The sequence below is a fragment of the Salvelinus namaycush genome, chromosome 29 (genome assembly GCF_016432855.1).
Source record: "Salvelinus namaycush isolate Seneca chromosome 29, SaNama_1.0, whole genome shotgun sequence".
NCBI lineage: Eukaryota > Metazoa > Chordata > Actinopteri > Salmoniformes > Salmonidae > Salvelinus > Salvelinus namaycush.
Window position 1 is genome coordinate 4,565,670 of NC_052335.1, and position 22,409 is coordinate 4,588,078.

The 22,409-nt window shown below is 45.2% G+C and overlaps 1 protein-coding gene across 1 annotated transcript in view; it reads right to left on the reverse strand.

The window, feature by feature from the left end:
* The window catches only part of LOC120024408 (kelch-like protein 29), a 131,658-nt gene that overhangs the window by 51,983 nt on the left and 57,266 nt on the right, over window positions 1-22,409 (reverse strand). The window contains exons 4-6 of the mRNA XM_038968647.1: window positions 19,073-19,185; window positions 18,728-18,874; window positions 5,061-5,259 (exon numbers count right to left, since the gene is read on the reverse strand). Coding sequence (XP_038824575.1) covers window positions 5,061-5,259; window positions 18,728-18,874; window positions 19,073-19,185 — 459 coding nt within the window. The remainder of the gene's footprint in view (window positions 1-5,060; window positions 5,260-18,727; window positions 18,875-19,072; window positions 19,186-22,409) is intronic.

Here is a 22,409-nt window from a genome sequence, read left to right on the forward strand (position 1 = left end):
CCAACTCAATATCAAATCACTTTTTCCCTGACTGTCCACACTCAGTTTTACATGTGACCCATATCAGATTAGTGCATTCACACTGATGTAGCCTCTGAAGTAGCACACAGATACCATGCTCATTTCCTGTCAGTGTTGATTCAAATGTTGGGGTGGTTGTCATGGTAAGGGCAGAACAGAGAGAAAAAAAAAGAAGAAGATCTGAGCATCCAGACAGAGGCCGCATATGGAGGGTCGGGATTGAGATCCATTTGGGCTGCGTTTAGACAAGGAGCCCAATTTTGATATTTACTTCATTAGTTGGTCTTTTGACCAACTAGCTCTCACATCACAATTAGACGTTCATCCATTTTTAAGTTGTTCCAAACGTCAAATTTCTAACTTTTTAAGGTTAAGTTTAGGCATTAACTCTGAATTTAAGGTTATGGTTAAGTTTAGGCATTAGGTATTAACTCTGAATGGTTAAGATAACGGTTAAGGTTTGGGATATGCTCAAAATCTCAAAAACGACTATCACCGGATTCGAACATGCAACCTTTTGCACCAGAGGCAGATGCTCCCCGTCCATAATGCCCAAGCAAAACCCAAACCTATAAGAATTGAGCTGCATGTCGAAACACAGCCATATGGAGGTGGTATAAATCAGAAGTGAAAACAGTGGCAGGGTTTTCACACCATCTCCCGACGTCCTCATACATGGATGGACGTCGAATACTAACTTAATATCACGGACGACCTGGCTGCTTTTGACCAATCAGATCTGATGTGAAAAGATCTGATCTGATTGGTCAAAAGACAAATTAGTAGAAAAACCATATGGAGGTGGTATAAATCGGAAGTGAAAAGATCTGATACCATGTTTGTTTTTTCCTTGTTTACACATTAGGGGAAAGAAAGGCATCAGATATGCAAATAATTGGCAAAAGATCTGAATTAGCTAGCTAGCAAATTTAGCTGGCTAGCAAACGGCTGGTAGATCCACACACGCATTGCTAAATGTGCGTACCGGTACTATACAGCCAAATAAATGTCTGTACCCTTACTTGCAAACTTTATGGAGTTGTTAAGCTGGCTAATTATTTTCCTCTTGGATGTTGTGTTTACAATTGCAACCTTTTTCAGGCAAATTTCATTTATAATTCAACATAGGCTAGCTAGTTGCTCAGGGTTGACCGTCTTTGCACTGGAGTTATCGGAGCTATCGTTGCACCACAGTATTGTTGTCTAGCTATGTAAATTAGAATGACATTTTACTACTGTTAACGTTCATAGCTGACTTGACTTGAACATTTAATTTTTTTATAATACAGTAGCCTACTTGCTTAATACTGGCTGAAATGGATCAAAGGGTGGCTGGCCCAGCGGCCGCTTGAGAACTCTCAGGCAGCCTAGCACGTTATGACGGCTTGCATGGGATTGTTTACAAAAAAGTAGATCTGTCGGCCCGACGAAATACATTAATAAACAAACTGACGTAGCTGATTTTGACTTACTGAGTCTGGCTTTAACTAGTCGGAATTAATGCCTAAACTTATAACCCCCACTCCCGGACAACTTTTAAATACTCAAGTCATACTGTGAAATCTTGCTGTCTATAGCAGGTGGAGAGAAAGCGTCACCGTGATAGGATACTGATGTGGCCTGATGTGGACAAGAGCGGGACAGGAGGAGGAGAGAGAGAAGGAGATGGAAGAGGATGTTGAAGAGGCAGAGGATGAGAAGTAACAGAGGGGTAGTAGAGGAGGAGGATATGGGAGAGTATGGTGTGCTGGTGAACTGTGTCTCCTGCTGTGACACCAGAGATAGCTGGCAGGGAGATAGGTCTACGTACGGACACACACAAACACAGATTGAGAGCACTGGGAAAGCAGTGTTTCACGGATGACATCACGCCGTTTCCCTTTTTTTCCTCTCCGCTTGAGAGACTTATCTTCCGAGCTCAGGTGGTGCCCCATCTTTCAGGCTCGCGTGCACACACGCACACACACACACACACACGCACACACACACACACACACACACCATTCCCTCAATTTCTCTCTCATTCACCCTCAATTTCTCTTTCTCTCCCATCCACCATCTCATCCTCCCTCTCTATCCTCCTGCTGACACAGGTCACTGCTGGTCACCATTAGGATTACCGGAACTTTCTCTAGGAGCGGCCTCTCCCAGCCTCCATGTCCCTCTGACTCAGCCCCGCTGTGCATCTCAGAGTCAGTCAACAAGAGGACCAGATGGCCAGACTGACACCACACTCAATCAGTCACACACTAACCAGGGGCCAAGCCTGACTAGAACCCTGAATAGAGAGGTTTGACCTCAGATGAGAGAGAGACTGAACAGAAACCTTGATATCATTATGAATTATACAAAAAAACATTTTTTGGGGAAAGTCTTTTTCGAGAGCCCCCCCCTAAAACTACTACCCCTTGAGCAGAACCGGAAAGGCAGGTTCGTAAAACTGTCCACACCATAAAGTGACATTTGTTTAGCAATTACCTTAATCCTACCAAGCAGAAAATGTGTTATGTTGGTGCTAAGCTCGAATACATTTCGTACACACACACACACACACTAATTAGACAGCTTTTTATTGAGGGGGGTACCAGAAAAAGACTTGGCCGAGTGGCAGGAAAATCTAACGAACAAAAGAACTGTCTGTCCAGGGCTACTTATCCCCATAAATATCTGCTTTAATGATGTAAACAAACTGAATGGGACAGCCTGAACGGTTGGAGAGTGAACTTCTTGTTATAGAATAATAATAGGAATAAGTGACTGTAAATGCCTGGACTGTTCTGAAAGCAGCTGGCGCTTAGGAGGCACTTGGAGATGTATAGGCCCTATGTAGGCCCTATGTAGGCCCTATGTATTGGGCCTACTGTAAAAGCACCCGGAGTACCTCAGCCCAGACATCCCAGGGACACTGTTATGGTTGGCCATCCAAAGCTTTCATAATAACAGGGTCTGTGCTTGGCTCACACACACAAACCAAACTCTTCTTTTGTTTCATTTTGACATTACTGGGAAAACTACTGATGGTTTTGGACACCAATATTGTTTATTCATGCGATCCAAAGTATTGCATCGGATGTAAATGGCATACCTTTGTTGTCTCTTTCTTCTCCGGCCCCAAATATGCATTACTGTCATTGCTTCATTGTGCCTTCTACATTGCATACCCTGGCATGCATGTGACAGCCCATGTGTGACCATGTGTGTGTGTTAGGGTTGGGCAATGCCAAAACCTTTGCCCTATCGGGATTATGTACCCATAAAACATTGTGATATATGATGGTATAGGCCCCTATTGGCCAACCATACCTACTGCACGGAATTGAATGCTACAACTGGATGAATCACGATGAAAGATAATGTTGTTGAAAGCCTGGGCAGAGGCTAAGTGCAGGCAAACATTTCCTGATATACCTTTCTGGTGGAGGAGCTTCAGCGTGGAACAGGTTTGTGTGTGTGTGTGTGTGTGTGTGTGTGTGTGTGTGTGTGTGTGTGTGTGTGTGTGTGTGTGTGTGTGTGTGTGTGTGTGTGTGTGTGTGTGTGTGTGTTTGTGGGGCGCATGATGAAGCAGTAACAGTCTGATGATGAACGGTCTTACCGTAGAGAGTTAGGTCATACTTAATGGGCTGGATAGAAACTGTCTCCCGTTTCCAGATCTGGATAATAATTGCTTTATTTGCCTCGTAAAATAATCGGAAACAAAAGAGTATCGTTTGTTCTATCTCTCATAAAGCTGTGATTGAGAGTAGCCTCTGCTTATTGAAAGCGGCAACTTCAGGACAACACCTTCTTGGGCTAGAATATTTTTGGGAAGAGCTACTGTTCCACTTGAACTTGTCTTAAAGATTTGATGATAGGTTATTGGCCATTTGGTTTAATTTCAACCTCGCATGGAGGGATTTTCCCGGCCTGTATGGGTCATTTCTTTCTAAATAAGCTTTGATTAAACTTGTCATAACATTTTTCTTACAGGCTATTGGTATTGTTTGTTCTCTCTCATTATTAGTCCCCTGGCTAGCTTACGTTTGTAGGCTATTCAAATAACTTTTTGAGATGGCACTCCGTTACATCCGTTGTCTGATCCGGAGAAAGCCATGCAGAGAATGATGAAAGCGTAGCCTATATGCAGAGCCTATCAAAAGGAGATAGAGAAGGGAATATAGGCTAGGTTTTTTGAATCAGCTAGACACAAGATAGTGAAGGAGTATCTAACATAAAAAAGGAATAGGTTTAGGCTATAGCCTAAGGCTCATGTATCAAAGAGAGAGAGAGTTGCAGATTTAAAGCAAGTTGACTGCAATTCTACACATTTTGCCATGGGGCGGAGAGAATATTTAGCAATTTTATAACTAATTTCATGCAATTCTACTCATTTTGCCATGGGGCGGAGAGGAAAATGTGCTGTTTCACAGCTAATTTCCTGCAATTCAAAAAATCATGCCATTGGGTGAAGAGAAATGTTTAAAGTTTTTAATATGATATCTGAGTGAGACTAACAAAATCAAAAATGGGGGCCCCTCAGCCGGTAATTCGACCATGATTACTAAGTTTAGATAGCTGGCTGCTAGACTAATTTAAAAGAAAATAGCTGACATGGGCTAACTGAGTGACTATCAGTGACTGACATAAGAGAAGAACTGCTGAAGCAAAAACACATTTCAAAATTGCACCTTGTGTATTCTACTATTCTAACCTGTAACAGTAAGTTGAGACCCTGACTGAGCCCCCATCCCCCCCCCTAAAAAAATGAATATATATAGTGGGGAGAACAAGTATTTGATACACTATAAATAAAATAAATTATAATAAAATGCTAATTAATTACTTAAAAATCATACAATGTGATTTTCTGGATTTTTCTCTCACAGTTGAAGTGTACCTATGATAAAAATTACAGACCTCTACATGCTTTGTAAGTAGGAAAACCTGCAAAATCGGCAGTGTATCAAATACTTGTTCTCCCCACTGTATATATATATAATTTTAAAAAGTATAACTACTGATCCGAGGAGCCCGTCAGTTGCCCATCCCTGGTGTACACCTACCTGCAGATAGCCGTGGTCGTGTCCTAGGTGTCTGCATCTCCTGTCTGGCGTGAGGTAACATGTGATATCTCTTGGCCTCGTTGACCAGGTCTCGACACGCTTCCGACGTCTTTATTAACTCCTCGTTGTCCACAACGTTCAGCAGGTAGGACGGGTGGATGAAGGGAAGACGCACCACTGCTAATAACTCTGATACATGCTGCAGGAGAAACCGGGGGGAGGGGAGAGATAGAGGGAGGGGAAGGGAGGAGGAGAGGAGGGTGTAGGGAGGGAGGGCGGGAGATGGGCCAGGAGCAAGAGAAAGGGGAATGGCGTATAAAGCAGAGGGAAGGAGATAGAGAAAGACATGTCAATTTACTATGTGTAGACTACACAAATTAGTCTACAGCAGTACAGATGAAGAATTCCTGGAAGCCTCAAAGAAGCGTTAGATTAGCAACGAATAAACAAACCCAGATATGAGAGTAAATCACACAGACTGTGCTGCCACAGACAACCACTTTCATGTCTGTCTCAGACAACACCACAGTGGCAAATAGAAACACACGCGACTCATTATAAACCGTCTTTACTGTGCAAGTCATGTAATATCTAGAGGAATGGGGAAAGAAAATATCTCATTTGAAGGAAGGAAGGAAGTTTGCAGTAAACTTTGGGATCAGCTGTGTCAGGGTAAGGTGTGTGAGAGAGAGAGAGAGAGAGAGAGAGAGAGAGAGAGAGAGAGAGAGAGAGAGAGAGAGAGAGAGAGAGAGAGAGAGAGAGAGAGAGAGAGAGAGAAGAGAGAGAGAGAGAGAGAGAGAGAGAGAGAGAGAGAGAGAGAGAGAGAGAGAGAGAGAGAGAGAGAGAGAGAGAGAGAGAGAGAGAGAGAGAGAGAGAGAGAGAGAGAGAGAGAGAGAGAGAGAGAGAGAGAGAGAGAGAGAGAGAGAGAGAGAGAGAGAGAGAGAGAGAGAGAGAGAGAGAGAGAGAGAGAGAGAGAGAGAGAGAGAGAGAGAGAGAGAGAGAGAGAGGTTGACAGAGATCTCTACAGCTGGCTCTAAGTCAGAACACGTGTGTGTGTGTGTGTGTGTGTGTGTGTGTGTGTGTGTGTGTGTGTGTGTGTGTATGTATACTTCTGTGTGTGCATTTGGTGGTGGAGACAGGTGGTCTGCTCTGACATAGGTTGTAGTAGTGACTAGAGTGTGCAATGTGTGTGTGTGCATGCGTGTGCGTGAGAGACGTCCAGAAACCCCCATGGGACTCTTGTCTCTGTCAGAGCGAAACGTTGTAAACAACCCGAGACGACAATGTCCGTAGACACCACAGTACAAAGAATTTGAGCCGTTGACCTCTAGCTCAGCGTTATGACCACTCTGGAAGGATCGTACCTTAGCATCTCTCTGACATCTGGCTCTATTGTCCTCAACTGATCTTACCAGAGAGGAGAGGAAGGGAAAGAGGAGAGGAGAAGAAGGGAAAGAGGAGAGGAGAAGAAGGGAAAGAATAGAGGAGTAAGTAGGAGAGGAGGAAAGGGGAAGAGAAGAAGAGAAAGAGGAGAGGAGTTTGCAGGAGAGGAGAGGAGGAGAAGAAGGGGACGAGAGGAGAAGAAGGGAAAGAGAGGAGAGTGTGTTGTTGACATTTGGTTTGTGTGCCTGCAGTTAACACAGTATAGAGACGGGACTATGGGTTTCTCTCCCCCACAAACACAAAACACACAGTATACTCTTTACCTGATCAAACAAACAAGTCGCTGCCTCTCTCTCTCTCCTTTTCTCATGAATATATCGATATGTAAATGAGTGTCATACGTCTAGCTTCACATTTAAAGCCACACAAGACGTATTATATTGTGTATTATTACCCCTTATAGATCATCCCTACCTCCCTCCATCCTGGGTCAGGCCTGACATAGCCAAACACAGAAACTGTCTCTCGCTGTCTAAGTGCAGAGTGATGTGTGACAGAGGTGTATTCAATCATCTAAGTGACTCACAGCACAGCTGAGTGGCTATGGAACAGCTGTGAACAAGAAGGGTCTCTCTCTCTCTCTCTCTCTCGCTCACACACACGAGCAGAGGCACTCATTAAACGTGGAAAGCCACACGCCAATGCATTCTATACCCACATACATCTGAACAATATAATATTCTGTATCTAAAGAAAATATGTATATATATCACACACACACACACACACACACACACACACACACACACACACACACACACACACACACACACACACACACACACACACACACACACACACACACACACACAGTCCCCACAGAGTAGTAGAGAGGGAAACGCAGGGTGGACATTATTCATCTGTGTGTGTGTGTGTGTGTGTGTGTGCGTGTGTGTGTGAGTGTCGTCCTCCCGGCTAGATCTCACCTGTAGTCTGACAGATCGTAGACACAATACCAGATAGATTATCCCTGCCTCAGCTGAAACGCAGCCCATTTACAACTTACAACTGTGTGTGTGTGGCACCATGCAGTTTTTATATACAAATGATACCTGCATGCTCATATTTATTCACTGTCCGTCACTAAAAAGACCAAACAGCTCACAGTGAAAAATGGACCGTAGAATGTGACTGACACACACACACACTCACAAATACAGCAATCCCCCTAAAGAAAGAACCGAAAGAAGAGAGGGATGAACAAAAGACAGACTGCGAGTTCAAAGTGCATGTGTGTAAACCGGTGGAGGCTGCTGAGGGGAGGACGGCTCACAATAACGGCCGGAACAGAGAGAATGGAATGGCATCAAAAAACCGGGAAACCCTGTGTTTGAAGTATGTGATACCATTTCACAAACTCCACTCCAGCCTTTACCACGAGCCCATCCTCCCCAATTAAGGTGTTACCAACCTCCTGTGGTGTAGACTATGTGTAGGCTGTGGGGTTGGAGTTTACTAGAGCGCATAGACATGTTTCGCCTCAGAGCGCCAACAAACTCATTCACCTGGACCAACAAACGTTAATAGGGCTAGGCTCACGCAATGGTGTGTGTGTTGTGTTCTCCCTCAGGTTAGTGGTGTGTGTGTGTGTGTGTGTGTGATGAAGGGATGAGGAGAGGTGGTGGGATTGAGGATATGGAAGAGGCAGGCTGCTGTGCTCAGCAGTTGAGACGCCGAGGACACGACCACGGCTATCTACAGGTAGGTATACACACACACACACACACACACACACACACACACACACACACACACACACACACACACACACACACACACACACACACACACACACACACACACACACACACACACACACACACACACACACACACAGCAATTTTGCTCTGAGGGGCAGTTTCAGCATGACTTCACTCAATAACACGCTAGCTAGCTCACCCCTCCCAAATCAGCCTTTTTCCTGTTAATCCATGTAGACAGAGGCCTTCCGGGTGTGTTCTGTGTTGATCTGGCTTTGTAAGGAGAGTTCTTTGTTAAAGCACAATGTATGTTTGGTGAACACGCACTACAGACGGTTGCTAAACCGCAAGGAGGGAGTCTGTCTACACTTATTTTGTGGTGAGGGACAGTCTTTCGTGCTCCAATGTTTATATAACATTGCAGTGTCTTAGAAAACAGATTGGGATAATCAATCTTTTTGGTTCTTCTCTACGCCTGCTGAAAACACATTTTAAAGACCTTCACTAAGAGAGAAATAAGATAAACACTATTAATATAACATGTAATAACTTTCCATTCATTTTTTAAAAACTTTGTGGGTTCTGAAATGGCAAACGTCAGATGCCCATTGTTATTTTTTGATGTGTGAACTCTTTTCCCAGAGTGTAGTGAATGACTGGCTCTTTATATCTACCAAATCCACCATTAAATGTCACATTAGGGGTCTTTGTCTGTCTCCATCTCTCTCCATCTCTCTGTCTCGGTCTCTCCAGACTCTCCGTGCCCGTCTCTCCCCGGGTCCGTCTCTCCCCGGGTCCGTCTCTCTCCGGGCCCGTCTCTCTCCGGGCCCGTCTCTCTCCGGGCCCGTCTCTCTCCGGGTCTGTGTCTCTCCGGGTCTGTGTCTCTCCGTGTCTGTCTCTCTGTGTCTGTCTCTCTGTGTCTGGGTCTCTCTGGGTCTCTCTGTGTCTCTCTGTTTCTGTCTCTCTCTCTCTCTTCGGTCTGTCTCTCTCTCTTCGGTCTGTCTCTCTCTCTTCGGTCTGTCTCTCTCTCTTCGGTCTGTCTCTCTCTCTTCGGTCTGTCTCTCTCTCTTCGGTCTGTCTCTCTCTCTTCGGTCTGTCTCTCTCTCTTCGGTCTGTCTCTCTGTGTCTGTCTCTCTGTGTCTGTCTCTCTGTGTCTGTCTCTTCGGTCTCTCTGTGTCTGTCTCTCCGGTATGCCTGTCGCTTCCGTCTCTCTGTCCGTCGCTTCCGTCTCTCTGTCCGTCGCTTCCGTCTCTCTGTCCGTCGCTTCCGTCTCTCTGTCCGTCGCTTCCGTCTCTCTGTCCGTCGCTTCCGTCTCTCTGTCCGTCGCTTCCGTCGCTTCCGTCTCTCTGTCCGTCGCTTCCGTCTCTCTGTCCGTCCGTCTTGTTCTCTCGCTCTCTGTCTTGTTATCTCGCTCTCTGTCTTGTTCTCTCGCTCTCTGTCTTGTTCTCTCGCTCTCTGTCTTGTTCTCTCGCTCTCTGTCTTGTTCTCTCGCTCTCTGTCTTGTTCTCCCTCTCGCGTGAGTCTTGCACAAACCCATTATTAATGCTCAAACACTCTATCTCTCTCTCTATCTCTGGCTCTCAGCGATGTCCAGCCCCCTGTTTCTGTTTCCTCACTCTAGAAGGAAAATTGCATATTATTTACTCAGCCCCCGTCACACACACACACACACACACACACACACACACACACACACACACACACACACACACACACACACACACACACACACACACACACACACACACACACACACATACATACAGCCCCCAGCGTTTGGTGTTTTTCTCCCTCCTCTCAGAGAGTGTCAGCCCTGTGACAATTGGCCCTGACGTGTCATTAAAAAATATCACAGGTTCCAGGGGAGCAATTTCCACTGCACTCTTTTTCCAAATGGCAGGAGAGAGGGACGTGGGGAGGTGTGGAGGGAGGGAGAGGAAAGGTGAAAATTAGCTTGTGGTGAGCAGAGCGTGTCAACTCAAATGCTGGGGTCAGTTTCTCTTGTGGAAAGAACCTCCCGCTCCTCCTTCACGCCCTCTCATCCCCTCTCCTTTACTCCCTAACCTTCACTCCTCTTCTCTCCCCTCCTTCACTCCTCTTCCCTCCCCTCCTCTCCTCTACCCTCCTCTCTCTAGTGGCAGTAGTTTTAGTGTGTCTATCTGTCACACATGGCCCAGAGATTTGAGACTGGCCCTGAGCTCCATCACAGCTCCACTCCTATAATGTCATGGCACACAGCAGAGAGAGCATCACTGAAAATCTGATTCCTACTGAGCACAGGGACACTGGGGCCCCTCTCCTCTCGCTGTCTCGCTTTCCTTCTCCCTCTCGCTCTCTAAATGTCACCTTTGGGAAGGTGTTATTGTGAGTAAACAAAACCAGAGACCCAAGTCTAAAGCTGTGACCCAAAAGGAATCAGCCGCAAATAGGAATGAGCAGCAACTCACCATTGGGTCCTGACCCTCCATTTGAGAAACCGCTGACTGTTATAAGGTATTCGGGTTTTTTTATCTCTGACTTAGCAACAAGGAGACAGAGAAGAGAGAGGAAAGGAGGAATAGGAGTGGACGGCAGGTGAAATGTCTGTCCGTTTCATGAACCCCTCGTTCCCTTGCCATGCTCTGATTCGCTGTTCTCTCCTGTCCAATAGGCTGTGAGATGAATGCTGACCTGAGCGAAAGTGAACTGGTCAAAGCCTTTCTGACTGACTTTGATCCTCATAAGAGCAAGAGGTCCTTGTGTGTGTGAAACCGCCCCAAACACACACCAAACCATTACCCCCCCCCCTACAGTACGTCCTAGTTTCATTGTTGTGCTGATCACATCCCCAAATCCATTTTTCTACACCAAAATCCCTCATATCATGTTACTTCCGGCGCCGACCGAGATGGCCGCCTCGCTTCGCGTTCCTTGGAAAATATGCAGTATTTTGTTTTTTTATGTGTTATTCCTTACATTGGTACCCCAGGTAATCTTAGGTTTCATTACATACAGTCGGGAGGAACTACTGAATATAAGAGCAACGTCAACTCACCATCGTTACAACCAGGAATATGACTTTCCCGAAACGGATCCAGTGTTTTGCCTTCCACCCAATACAATGGATCTGATCCCAGCCGGCGACCCTATGCGACGCCGTAAAAGGGGCAAACGTAGCGGTCTCCTGGTCAGGCTTCGGAGACGGGCACATCGCGCTCCACTCCCTAGCATACTACTCGCCAATGTCCAGTCTCTTGACAATAAGGTTGATGAAATCCGAGCAAGGGTAACATTCCAGAGAGACATCAGAGACTGCAACGTTCTCTGCTTCACGGAAACATGGCTAACTCAAGAGACGCTAACGGAGTCGGTGCAGCCAGCTGGTTTCTTCACGCATCGCGCCGACAGAAACATACATCTTTCTGGTAAGAAGAGGGGCGGGGGTGTATGCCTTATGATTAACGAGACGTGGTGTGATCATAACAACATACAGGAACTCAAGTCATTCTGTTCACCTGATCTAGAATTCCTCACAATCAAATGTCGACCGCATTATCTACCAAGGGAATTCTCTTCGATTATAATCACAGCCGTATATATTCCCCCCCAAGCAGACACATCGATGGCCCTGAACGAACTTTATCTGACTCTTTGTAAACTGGAAACCACACACCCTGAGGCTGCATTCATCGTAGCTGGGGATTTTAACAAGGCTAATCTGAAAACAAAACTCCCTAAATTCTATCAGCATATCGATTGTGCTACCAGGGCTGGTAAAACCTTGGATCATTGTTATACTAACTTCCGCGACGCATATAAGGCCCTCCCCCGCCCTCCTTTCGGAAAAGCTGACCACGACTCCATTTTGTTGCTTCCAGCCTACAAACAGAAACTAAAACAACAAGCTCCCTCGCTCAGGTCTGTTCAACGCTGGTCCGACCAATCTGATTCCACGCTTCAAGACTGCTTGGATCACGCGGATTGGAATATGTTCCGCATTGCGTTCAACAACAATATTGACGAATACGCTGATTCGGTGAGCGAGTTCATTAGAAAGTGCATTGACGATGTCGTACCCACAGCAACGATTAAAACATTCCCAAACCAGAAACCGTGGATTGACGGCAGCATTTGCGTGAAACTGAAAGCGCGAACCACTGCTTTTAACCAGGGCAAGGTGACCGGAAACATGACCGAATACAAACAGTGTAGCTATTCTCTCCGCAAGGCAATCAAACAAGCTAAGTCCCAGTATAGCGACAAAATAGAGTCGCAATTCAACAGCTCAGACACAAGACGTATGTGGCAGGGTCTACAGTCAATCACGGATTACAAAAAGAAAACCAGCCCCGTCGCGGACCAGGATGTCTTCCGTCATCATGAAGTGCTTTGAGAGACTAGTCAAGGACCATATCACCTCCACCCTACCGGACACCCTAGACCCACTCCAATTTGCTTACCGCCCCAATAGGTCCACAGACGACGCAATCGCAACCACACTGCACACTGCCCTAACCCATCTGGACAAGAGGAATACCTATGTGAGAATGCTGTTCATCGACTACAGCTCAGCATTTAACACCATAGTACCCTCCAAACTCGTCATCAAGCTCGAGACCCTGGGTCTCGACCCCACCCTGTGCAACTGGGTCCTGGACTTCCTGACGGGCCGCCCCCAGGTGGTGAGGGTAGGTAACAACATCTCCACCCCGCTGATCCTCAACACTGGGGCCCCACAAGGGTGCGTTCTGAGCCCTCTCCTGTACTCCCTGTTCATCCACGACTGCGTGGCCATGCACGCCTCCAACTCAATCATCAAGTTTGCGGATGACACTACAGTGGTAGGCTTGATTACCAACAACGACGAGACGGCCTACAGGGAGGAGGTGAGGGCCCTCGGAGTGTGGTGTCAGGAAAATAACCTCACACTCAACGTCAACAAAACAAAGGAGATGATTGTGGACTTCAGGAAACAGCAGAGGGAGCACCCCCCTATCCACATCGACGGGACAGTAGTGGAGAAGGTGGAAAGTTTTAAGTTCCTCGGTGTACACATCACGGACAAACTGAATTGGTCCACCCACACAGACAGTGTTGTGAAGAAGGCGCAGCAGCGCCTCTTCAACCTCAGGAGGCTGAAGAAATTCGGCTTGTCACCAAAAGCACTCACAAACTTCTACAGATGCACAATCAAGAGCATCCTGTCGGGCTGTATCACCGCCTGGTACGGCAACTGCTCCGCCCACAACCGTAAGGCTCTCCAGAGGGTAGTGAGGTCTGCACAACGCATCACCGGGGGCAAACTACCTGCCCTCCAGGACACCTACACCACCCGATGTCACAGGAAGGCCATAAAGATCATCAAGGACAACAACGACCCAAGCCACTGCCTGTTCACCCCGCTATCATCCAGAAGGCGAGGTCAGTACAGGTGCATCAAAGCAGGGACCGAGAGACTGAAAAACAGCTTCTATCTCAAGGCCATCAGACTGTTAAACAGCCACCACTAACATTTAGCGGCCGCTGCCAACATACTGACTCAACTCCAGCCACTTTAATAATGGGAATTGATGGAAATTATGTAAAAATGTACCACTAGCCACTTTAAACAATGCCACTTAATATAATGTTTACATACATTACTCATCTCATATGTATATGTATATACTGTACTCTATATCATCTACTGCATCTTGCCATCTTTATGTAATACATGTATCACTAGCCACTTTAAACTATGCCACTTTATGTTTACATACCCTACATTACTCATCTCATATGTATATACTGTACTCTATACCATCTACTGCATCTTGCCTATGCCGTTCTGTACCATCACTCATTCATATATCTTTATGTACATATTCTTTATCCCTTTACACTTGTGTGTATAAGGTAGTAGTTGTGGAATTGTTAGGTTAGATTACTTGTTGGTTATTACTGCATTGTCGGAACTAGAAGCACAAGCATTTCGCTACACTCGCATTAACATCTGCTAACCATGTGTATGTGACAAATAAAATGTGATTTGATTTGATTTGATTTATCTTTGACAAGAGCTCAGAAAAGGTCACAATAAGTTGAAAGCTAGTGCTGTGTAGAGACAGAAACACTCAGTTGTGTAAGTTCCAAGTCTTACCATCATCCTCTAAGCCATTTGAAGTCCCTTTAGCTATATTTATAACCACACTACCTCCTCTAGACACATTAAAAACGCTGCTACAGGACTCACGGTCCTCTTTCTCTCTCTACCTGTACCTAAATTCTCTGCCCTGCACCTGAAAAATGAGGCACCTGTAAAACGACGGAGACTCGTACTTAAGCTTTTACATAAAAGAAAAGTGGGTACTGATCCTGTCCAATGACGACAATATCCGCGAGAGGGAATCCGCTTGCTTTCGGTAGGTTAGATGTACAGTCAATACCTGTGATACAGTGTGAACATTCTCAGTGAACCCACTGTGCAGGGAGCTTCCCTTCATCTGCAGTTGATTGAGTTGAGATTTCGGGCTGTCTTGAAAGGCAACGAAAATGCTATCCGATGATGTCATATCCCTGAGATATGTATCGTCCACTTAGGTCTGGGTACCAGTCATCTTAGCTAACATTCCACTCCTACCCTCTCCTGTCATTTGCCAAAACTCCTCACCGCTCAAGGAGTGGAATGTTAGCTAAGAAGACTAGCTCAACAGAGACGGCAACCAGGCTTGTGTCCACTAGGTTACACTCAGTGTTAGGGAGTAGTGAACAACATGTCATTTAACTAGTAATTAAATTACATTTTGCAGTAGGTTGGTGGTAGTTGAACTCAATTCAAATATTGGTAGTGTTTTCAGTAGTTACTTGTTACTAGTTACTACATAACTTTCTTTGCCATGTAGTGGTGTACGGCACACTACTTTTTAAATGTTTTATTCAGTTCCTTTCTTTTTCGGCATCAGACCTGCCTATAAAGCTCACTTGAAACACCATTTGTGTGTTTAATAAGATACATTACATTTAAGTTAACATATGACCACAGAGTGATCTTGTTTTTGCAATTTGTATCCTATAGCAATTAAGATTTAGATATGATATTTTCTCACTAAGTTGTATGGATGTAGTGAACTTCTTTTTCAAGGTAACTTTACTTAAGTACAGTAAATACTGCATTTCTTAAGGGTAACTTTACTTAAGCACAGTAAATACTGCATTTCTTAAGGGTAACTTTACTTAAGTACAGTAAATACTGCATTTCTCAAGGGTAACTTTAGCGTAGCTTAACTTCTTCCAGTATAAAGTAATTGGTATCTTGGTAAACTATATATTTTCAGAGTAGCTTCCCCGACACTGGTCACACTTCAACAAATAAGACTGGTGGTTGATACGTCTCAGGGTCAATACATCACTATCGACTAACCAACCTCCATGAATGTGGAAGAAGAGGACATGGATTGGAGAGGAGCTCACTGCAGGATACAAACCTTTATGGATCCAACACTAACTCTGCAACCCAAATCTGAGTGATGATACTGTAAACAGATGATGATGTTGTCAGAACAGCATTAAGTCCTGATTAACCAGGTTAGCTCAACAGTGGGGCTATATGGCACTCCCGCAACAAACCAGGCCATACAGTACACTACAGTCGAGTAGCCATAAACGCTGAATGAACATGTTGAAAATGGACCAGTACAAATTCGACCACTGCTTTTACCTTTTAGCGACAGAAGTGCCATTTTACGCAGAAGGGGCAGACATAACTGATGAAACTACGTTGCTATGCATATAAACTGCCTCTACCCTCCGTTCTTTTGGCGAGTGTAGTCATTGGAGAAGAAACAGGACGAGCTTCGCTTGAGACTATCCTATCAACCTGCGTGCCCTGATCGTATCTGGTGTGGGGGTACAAAATCAACATGCACACGTCCGGTTTGGTTAGCATGTTAGCCTTCAGATTTGATATGTGCTGAGAGAAGGACAGTGTACTGTCTAGCCATACTCCCAAGTACTTGTATGAGGTGACTACCCTAGACCCACTCCAATTCACATACCGCAGATCCACAGATGACAATCTCTCAATTGCACTCCACACTGCCCTCTCGCACCTGGATAAGAGGAACATGTATGTGTGAGGACCAACGCTGGGAGACGAGAAGCAAGTACAGGAAGTTAATATTTAATAAATAACTGACATGAAACAAAACAAGGACAGCGCCTGGAAAAGGGGAACAAAAACTACATTAATGCTGACACAGGGATGAAACTGAGGAATAGAGGCAACGGGGAGGCAATGAATAAGGGGAGGCAATGAATAAGTGATGGAGTCCACGTGAGTCCATTGAAGCGCTGATGCGCGTAATGACGTTGACAGGTGTGCGTAATGATGGGCCACCTGACGCCCTCGAGCGCCAGAGAGGGGGAGCGGAAGCAGGCGTGACAGTACCCCGCCCTCTAGGGGCGCCACCCGGGCATTCCAGCCTAGGGGGGAGCCTGACAGGCCGGCCGAGGCGTGGGAGCCCGACGAGCCGGCCGAGGCGTGGGAGCCCGACGAGCCGGCCAAAGTATGATGTGGGAGCCAGACGAGCCGGCCTAGGTATGACATGGGATGTGAGCCTGCCGTGCCATCCGAGGCAAGAAAACCTCTCGAGCCAGCTAAGCAATGGAAGCCTGACGAGCCAGCTGAGGCACCCCTGGTTCCTTCGGCAGCGGCACCCGAACCCGACGTCACCAACAAAAAACAAAAAACTCCCTGATGCTTCCAATATTGTGGTGTCAGCATTCTGTGAGGACCGACACTGGGAGACGAGAAGCAAGTACATATTTTGTGAATATTTAATAAATAACCGACATGAAACAAAACAAAGACAGCATCTGGACAGGGGGAACAAAAACGACATTAATGCTGACACAGGGATGAAACTGAGAAATTGACATTCATAGGGGAGGCAATCAATAAGTGATGGAGTCCAGGTGAGTCCCATGAAGCGCTGATGCGCGTAACGATGGTGACAGGTGTGCGTAATGATGGGCCGCATGGCGCCCTCGAGCGCCAGAGAGGGGGAGCGGGAGCAGGCGTGACAGTATGTGACAATGCTGTTTATTGACTACAGCTCAGCATTCAACACCATAGTGCCCTCCAAGCTCATAACTAAGCTCAGGACCCTGGGACTAAACACCTCCCTCTGCAACTGGATCCTGGACTTCCTGGCGGGCCGCCCCCAGGGGGTTGAGGGTAACAACACATCTGCCACATTGACCCTCAACACGGGGCCCCTCAGAGGTGCGTGCTTAGTACCTTCCTGTACTCCCTGGTCACACACAACTGCTTGGCCGTGCACGACTCCAACATCATCATTAAGTTTGCTGATGACACAACAGTGGTAGGCCTGATCACAGACGATGATGAGACAGCCTATAGGGAAGAGGTCAGAGACCTGGCAGTGTGGTGCCAGGACAACAACCTCTCCCTCAACGTCAGCAAGACAAAGGCACTGATTGTGGACTACATGAAATGGAGTCCACATCGACCACATCGACGGGGCTGGAGTGGAGTGGATTGGGAGCTTCAAGTTCCTCGGTGTCCACACACACCAATACAGTCGTGAAAATGGCAACGACAACGCCTCTTCCCCCTCGGGAGACTGAAAAGATTTGGCATGGGCCTTCAGATCCTCAAAAAGTTCTACAGCTGCACCACTGAGAGCATATTTACTGGCTGCATTTTCGCTTGATATGGCAACTGATTGGCATCCGACCGCAAGGCGCTACAGATGGTGGTGCGGACAGCCCAGTACATCACTGGGACCGAGCTCCCTGCCATCCAGAACCTCTATATCAGGCGGTGTCAGAGGAAGACCAAGAAAAAGAATACCCCAGCCACCCAAGCCATAGACCACGGATCATCAACTACATTCAGCCGCGGACCGATATTTTCTTGAGCGGATAGACTGCAAATTGACCACAAGTAGCCACAACAGATAAAACAATCATTTCAAACCTTGCTTACATTTGTATACGATCACAAATCTCTCTCTTATGTGTGGGAATACTTTGGAACAGATTTCCAAATTAAAAATCACTGAGAGCTGATTTGCTGGTGTTTTTACAGTCTTATGTCCTCGCCTGGGGTAGAATACCTCATGATAAGCTGTAGACCACACTATCTTCCAAGAGAGTTTACATCTATTTTATTCGTAGCCATCTATTTACCACCACAAACTGATGCTGGAACTAAGAATGCCACACACACAAACTTTCACAATCTTCAACATACGCTGCTGCTACTCTGTTTATTATCTATCCTGATTAACTCGTCACTTTCACACCTACCAACATGTACCCCTGCACATTGACTCGGTACTGGTACTCCTTTGTACATAGCCTCGCTATTGGTATTTATTGTGTTACTATTTTCTATTTTTTATTTACTTTGTAACTCTGCATATTGGGAAAGGTCTCGTAAGTAAGCATTTCACGCTAACGTCTACAACTGTTGTACTCGGCGCATGTGAGAAATACAATTTGATTTGAACCACTCCCTCCTCTCTACCCTCCCTGCCTTACCTGTACTCTGGAGGTGGGGTCTCGTTTGATCCAATTGATTGCAGTCTCGTAGACCAGTTCCTCAGTCTTGGTATTGAGGCTGTCATTTGACAGGTAGGCCACCAGGTCCTCCTTAGACACATTCAGAATCTCCTCCTGACCCGCCGCCTAGAAAACAAAGATTTTGAAACTTGATTGGGATAAAAATCCAGTTTTTAATCATGTTTGGTAGGTGGTATGGTCTTTGTTTATGAACATCTCATAAATTCATTCATGCATGTATACATTTATTCATGCATGTATGCATTAATGCATTTATCCACCCACCCAACCCATTCGATTGGTTCATTCAGTAAATCCACCTACCTCAGGGAAGTTCTGGAGTGCAAAGGCTTTGGCCATGTTGTGGAGCTCTGTACATCGCATAGCCTCAGCCATGCCCAGCACACCTAGACAGTTCCCTGCTGTTAGCTGTTTCTCTGCAGAGAGAGAGGAGAGAGAGAAAAGGTGGCGAAAGGAGATGGGAGAGAGGAGAGGGTGAGAGAAAGAGAGGGGGAGAGGAAGAGAGGAGAGTAAGGCGAGAGGGAGAGACAGAGGGGGGAAAAGGGGAGAGATGGAGAGATTGTCATTCACACATCCATTAAAAAGTCAGGATGGGGGGGGGGGGGGGAGAGAAAGAGGGGAGAGCTTTGGTCTATCTGTGTGTATATCTGGGGCTAGGGAGAGAGTGTAATAACTCAAACAGCTCAAGGGACAAACAACAAGGGGAATCGATCGCTAGGTGCCCACTGAGCAGGGCCAGGAGACTGGGAAGGCATAGCAGGGATTAGTACTGCAGGTCCAGACGTTTCACACACACACACACACACACACACACACACACACACACACACACACACACACACACACACACACACACACACACACACACACACACACACACACACACACACACACATACACACACACACACACACACACACACACACACACGTGAGGCCTGATCAAATGAGACATTGGTACTGACCACCACCAGATCTCCCATCTATAAGCACAGAGCACTATAAGTGTGTGTGTGTGTGTGTGTGTGTGTGTGTGTGTGTGTGTGTGTGTGTGTGTGTGTGTGTGTGTGTGTACCAGCTGCCTATACAATTATCACCAGGAAAGGTCGTGGAGAATCTCACCACTACACGACCAAAATATAATAATAAAAGATGTGAGAAAGTGTCTGTTAAAGTCTAAAGTTAACTCAGTGTGTTGAAGCTGAATAGGGAAACAAAGCATTCTGAAACAAATACAGCTGTAGTCTGTTTGAGCAGATGTGAGCAGATGTGTTTTTACTGTTTCTGAGAGAGAGCGAGAAGTCTGAGGGGGCGTGAGAATGTGTAATAATAACTAGAGCTAGACCAATCAATACCTTTACAGAGCTGTCTCTATATCTAATCAATATTAAACGAGGTTGAAATGTGTTTGGTATTCTTATTTGGTTTGATCTTAATTGATTCCACAGGTACCATTCATTCAGGTTCATTTGTGTGGGTGTGCGGAGAGTCTGTGCAGTATCCATCTGTTATTATATGGCGTGTGTGTGTGCGTGTTGCATGGTGTGCAATATCTCATAAACTCAGTGGAGCAGATTGCAGACATAGTGAATAAAGGAGTTTTATTCCAGGCTCTGGAAGGTTCCATAGCCGCCGGTTGTAAATCCTCCCACGTTTTATTTCTTGTGACTTGAAGTTGTTCTAACATGATGGACAAAATAATATGTTAAATAAGTTACCCTGGTTTGTTGAGGTGTGTTTTTGTCACACTAAAAAAATCTGATATACTCAATGCACCATGGCCAAAGTTAATTTCTTCCGCATCTCTTCAGTACATTTGTTGCGAACTTCAATATCCCTGACATGATATCAATTTCTTTGTTCCAAGGTTATACACTGTACCTGTATTATGTCTCTATTCTAACATGCTCAAATGTCATGAATCATGTTCAGGCTAAAGTCTCTGTGAGAGGCCTGATGAAATGAGACATTGGTACTGACCACCACTAGATGTGTGTGTGTGTGTGTGTGTATACATTGCCTTCAGAAAGTATTCATACCCCTTGACGTGTTCCACATGTTGCTGTGTTACAGCCTGAATTCAAAATGGATTCAATAATTATTTTTTCTCACTCATCTACACACAATACCCCAACAAATTGGGGTATTGACAACCATTTTCAGGTCGAGCCATAGATTTTCTAATAAATTTAAGTCAAAACTGTAACACGGTCATTCATGAACATTCTTCTTGGTAAGCAACAGTGTAGATTTGGTCTGGTGTTTTAGCTTATTGTCCTGCTGAAAGGTGAATTCATCTCCCAGTGTCTGGTAGAAAGCAGACTGAACCAGGTTTCCTCTAGGATTTTGCCTGTGCTTAGCTCCATTCCGTTTATTTTTTATCCGGAGAAACTACCCAGTCCTTAACAAAGACAAGCATACCCATAACATGATACAGCCACCACTGTGCTTGAAAATATGGTGAGTGGTACTCAGTCATGTGTTGTATTGGATTTGCCTCTCACATAACACCTTGTATTGAGGACAAAAAATATTTGCCAAATGTTTTGCAGTATTACTTTAGAGCCTTGCTGAAAAATAGGATGCATGTTTTGGAATATTTTTATTCTGTACAGGCTTCCTTCTTTTCACTCTGTCATTTAGGTTAGTATTTTGGAGTAACTACAATGTTGTTGATCCATCCTCAGTTTTCTTCTACCACAGCCATTAAGCTCTGTAACTGTTTTAAAATTCACCATTGGCTTCATGGTGAAATCTGAGGGGTTTCCTTCCTCTCCGACAACTAAGTTAGGAAGGATGCCTGTATCTTTGTAGTGACGGGGTGAATTGACACACCATCTAAAGTGTAATTAATAACTTCACCACGCTCAAAGGGATATTCAAAGTCAGATGTTTTTATTTTTACCCATCTACCAACAGGTGCCATTCTTTATGAGGCATTGGAAAGCCTCCCTGGTCTTCGTGGATGAATCTGTGTTTGAAATTCACTATTCGACTGAGGGACCTTACTGATAATTGTACGTGTGGGGTACAGAGATGAGGTAGTCATAAAAAATCATGCTAAACACTATTATTGCACACAGAATGAGTCCATGCAACTTATTATGTGACTTGTTAAGCTAAGTTTTACTCCTGAACTTATTTAGGCTTGCGTTAACAAAGGGGTTGAATACTTATTGACTCAAGACATTTCAGCTTTTCATTTGTAATTAATTTGTTAAAAAAAAATTTTTTTTTTAAATCCACTTTGACATTATGGGGTATTGTGGGTAGGCTAGTGACAATTTAAAACATTTTTTAATCCATTTTAAATTCAGGATGTTACAACAAAATGCGGAAAAAGTCAAGGGGTGTGAATACTTTCTGAAGGCACTGTATGTATGGTCGTGTTTAACTGGCCAAGTCCCACAAGAACAGAAAACAAACAAACATTTGACCAACTGGGGACATTTTGTGAGAACACACAGAATTAGTGTTAGGGTTTGAATTACATTAAGGGTTAGGAGCTAGGGTTAGTTTTAGCGTTAGGAGCTAGGGTTAAGATTTGGTTTTTGGCTTAAGGTTACGGTAAGATTAGGGGTTAGGGAAAATGGGATTATGAATGGGACTGAATTGTGTGTCACCACAAGGTAAACTGTACA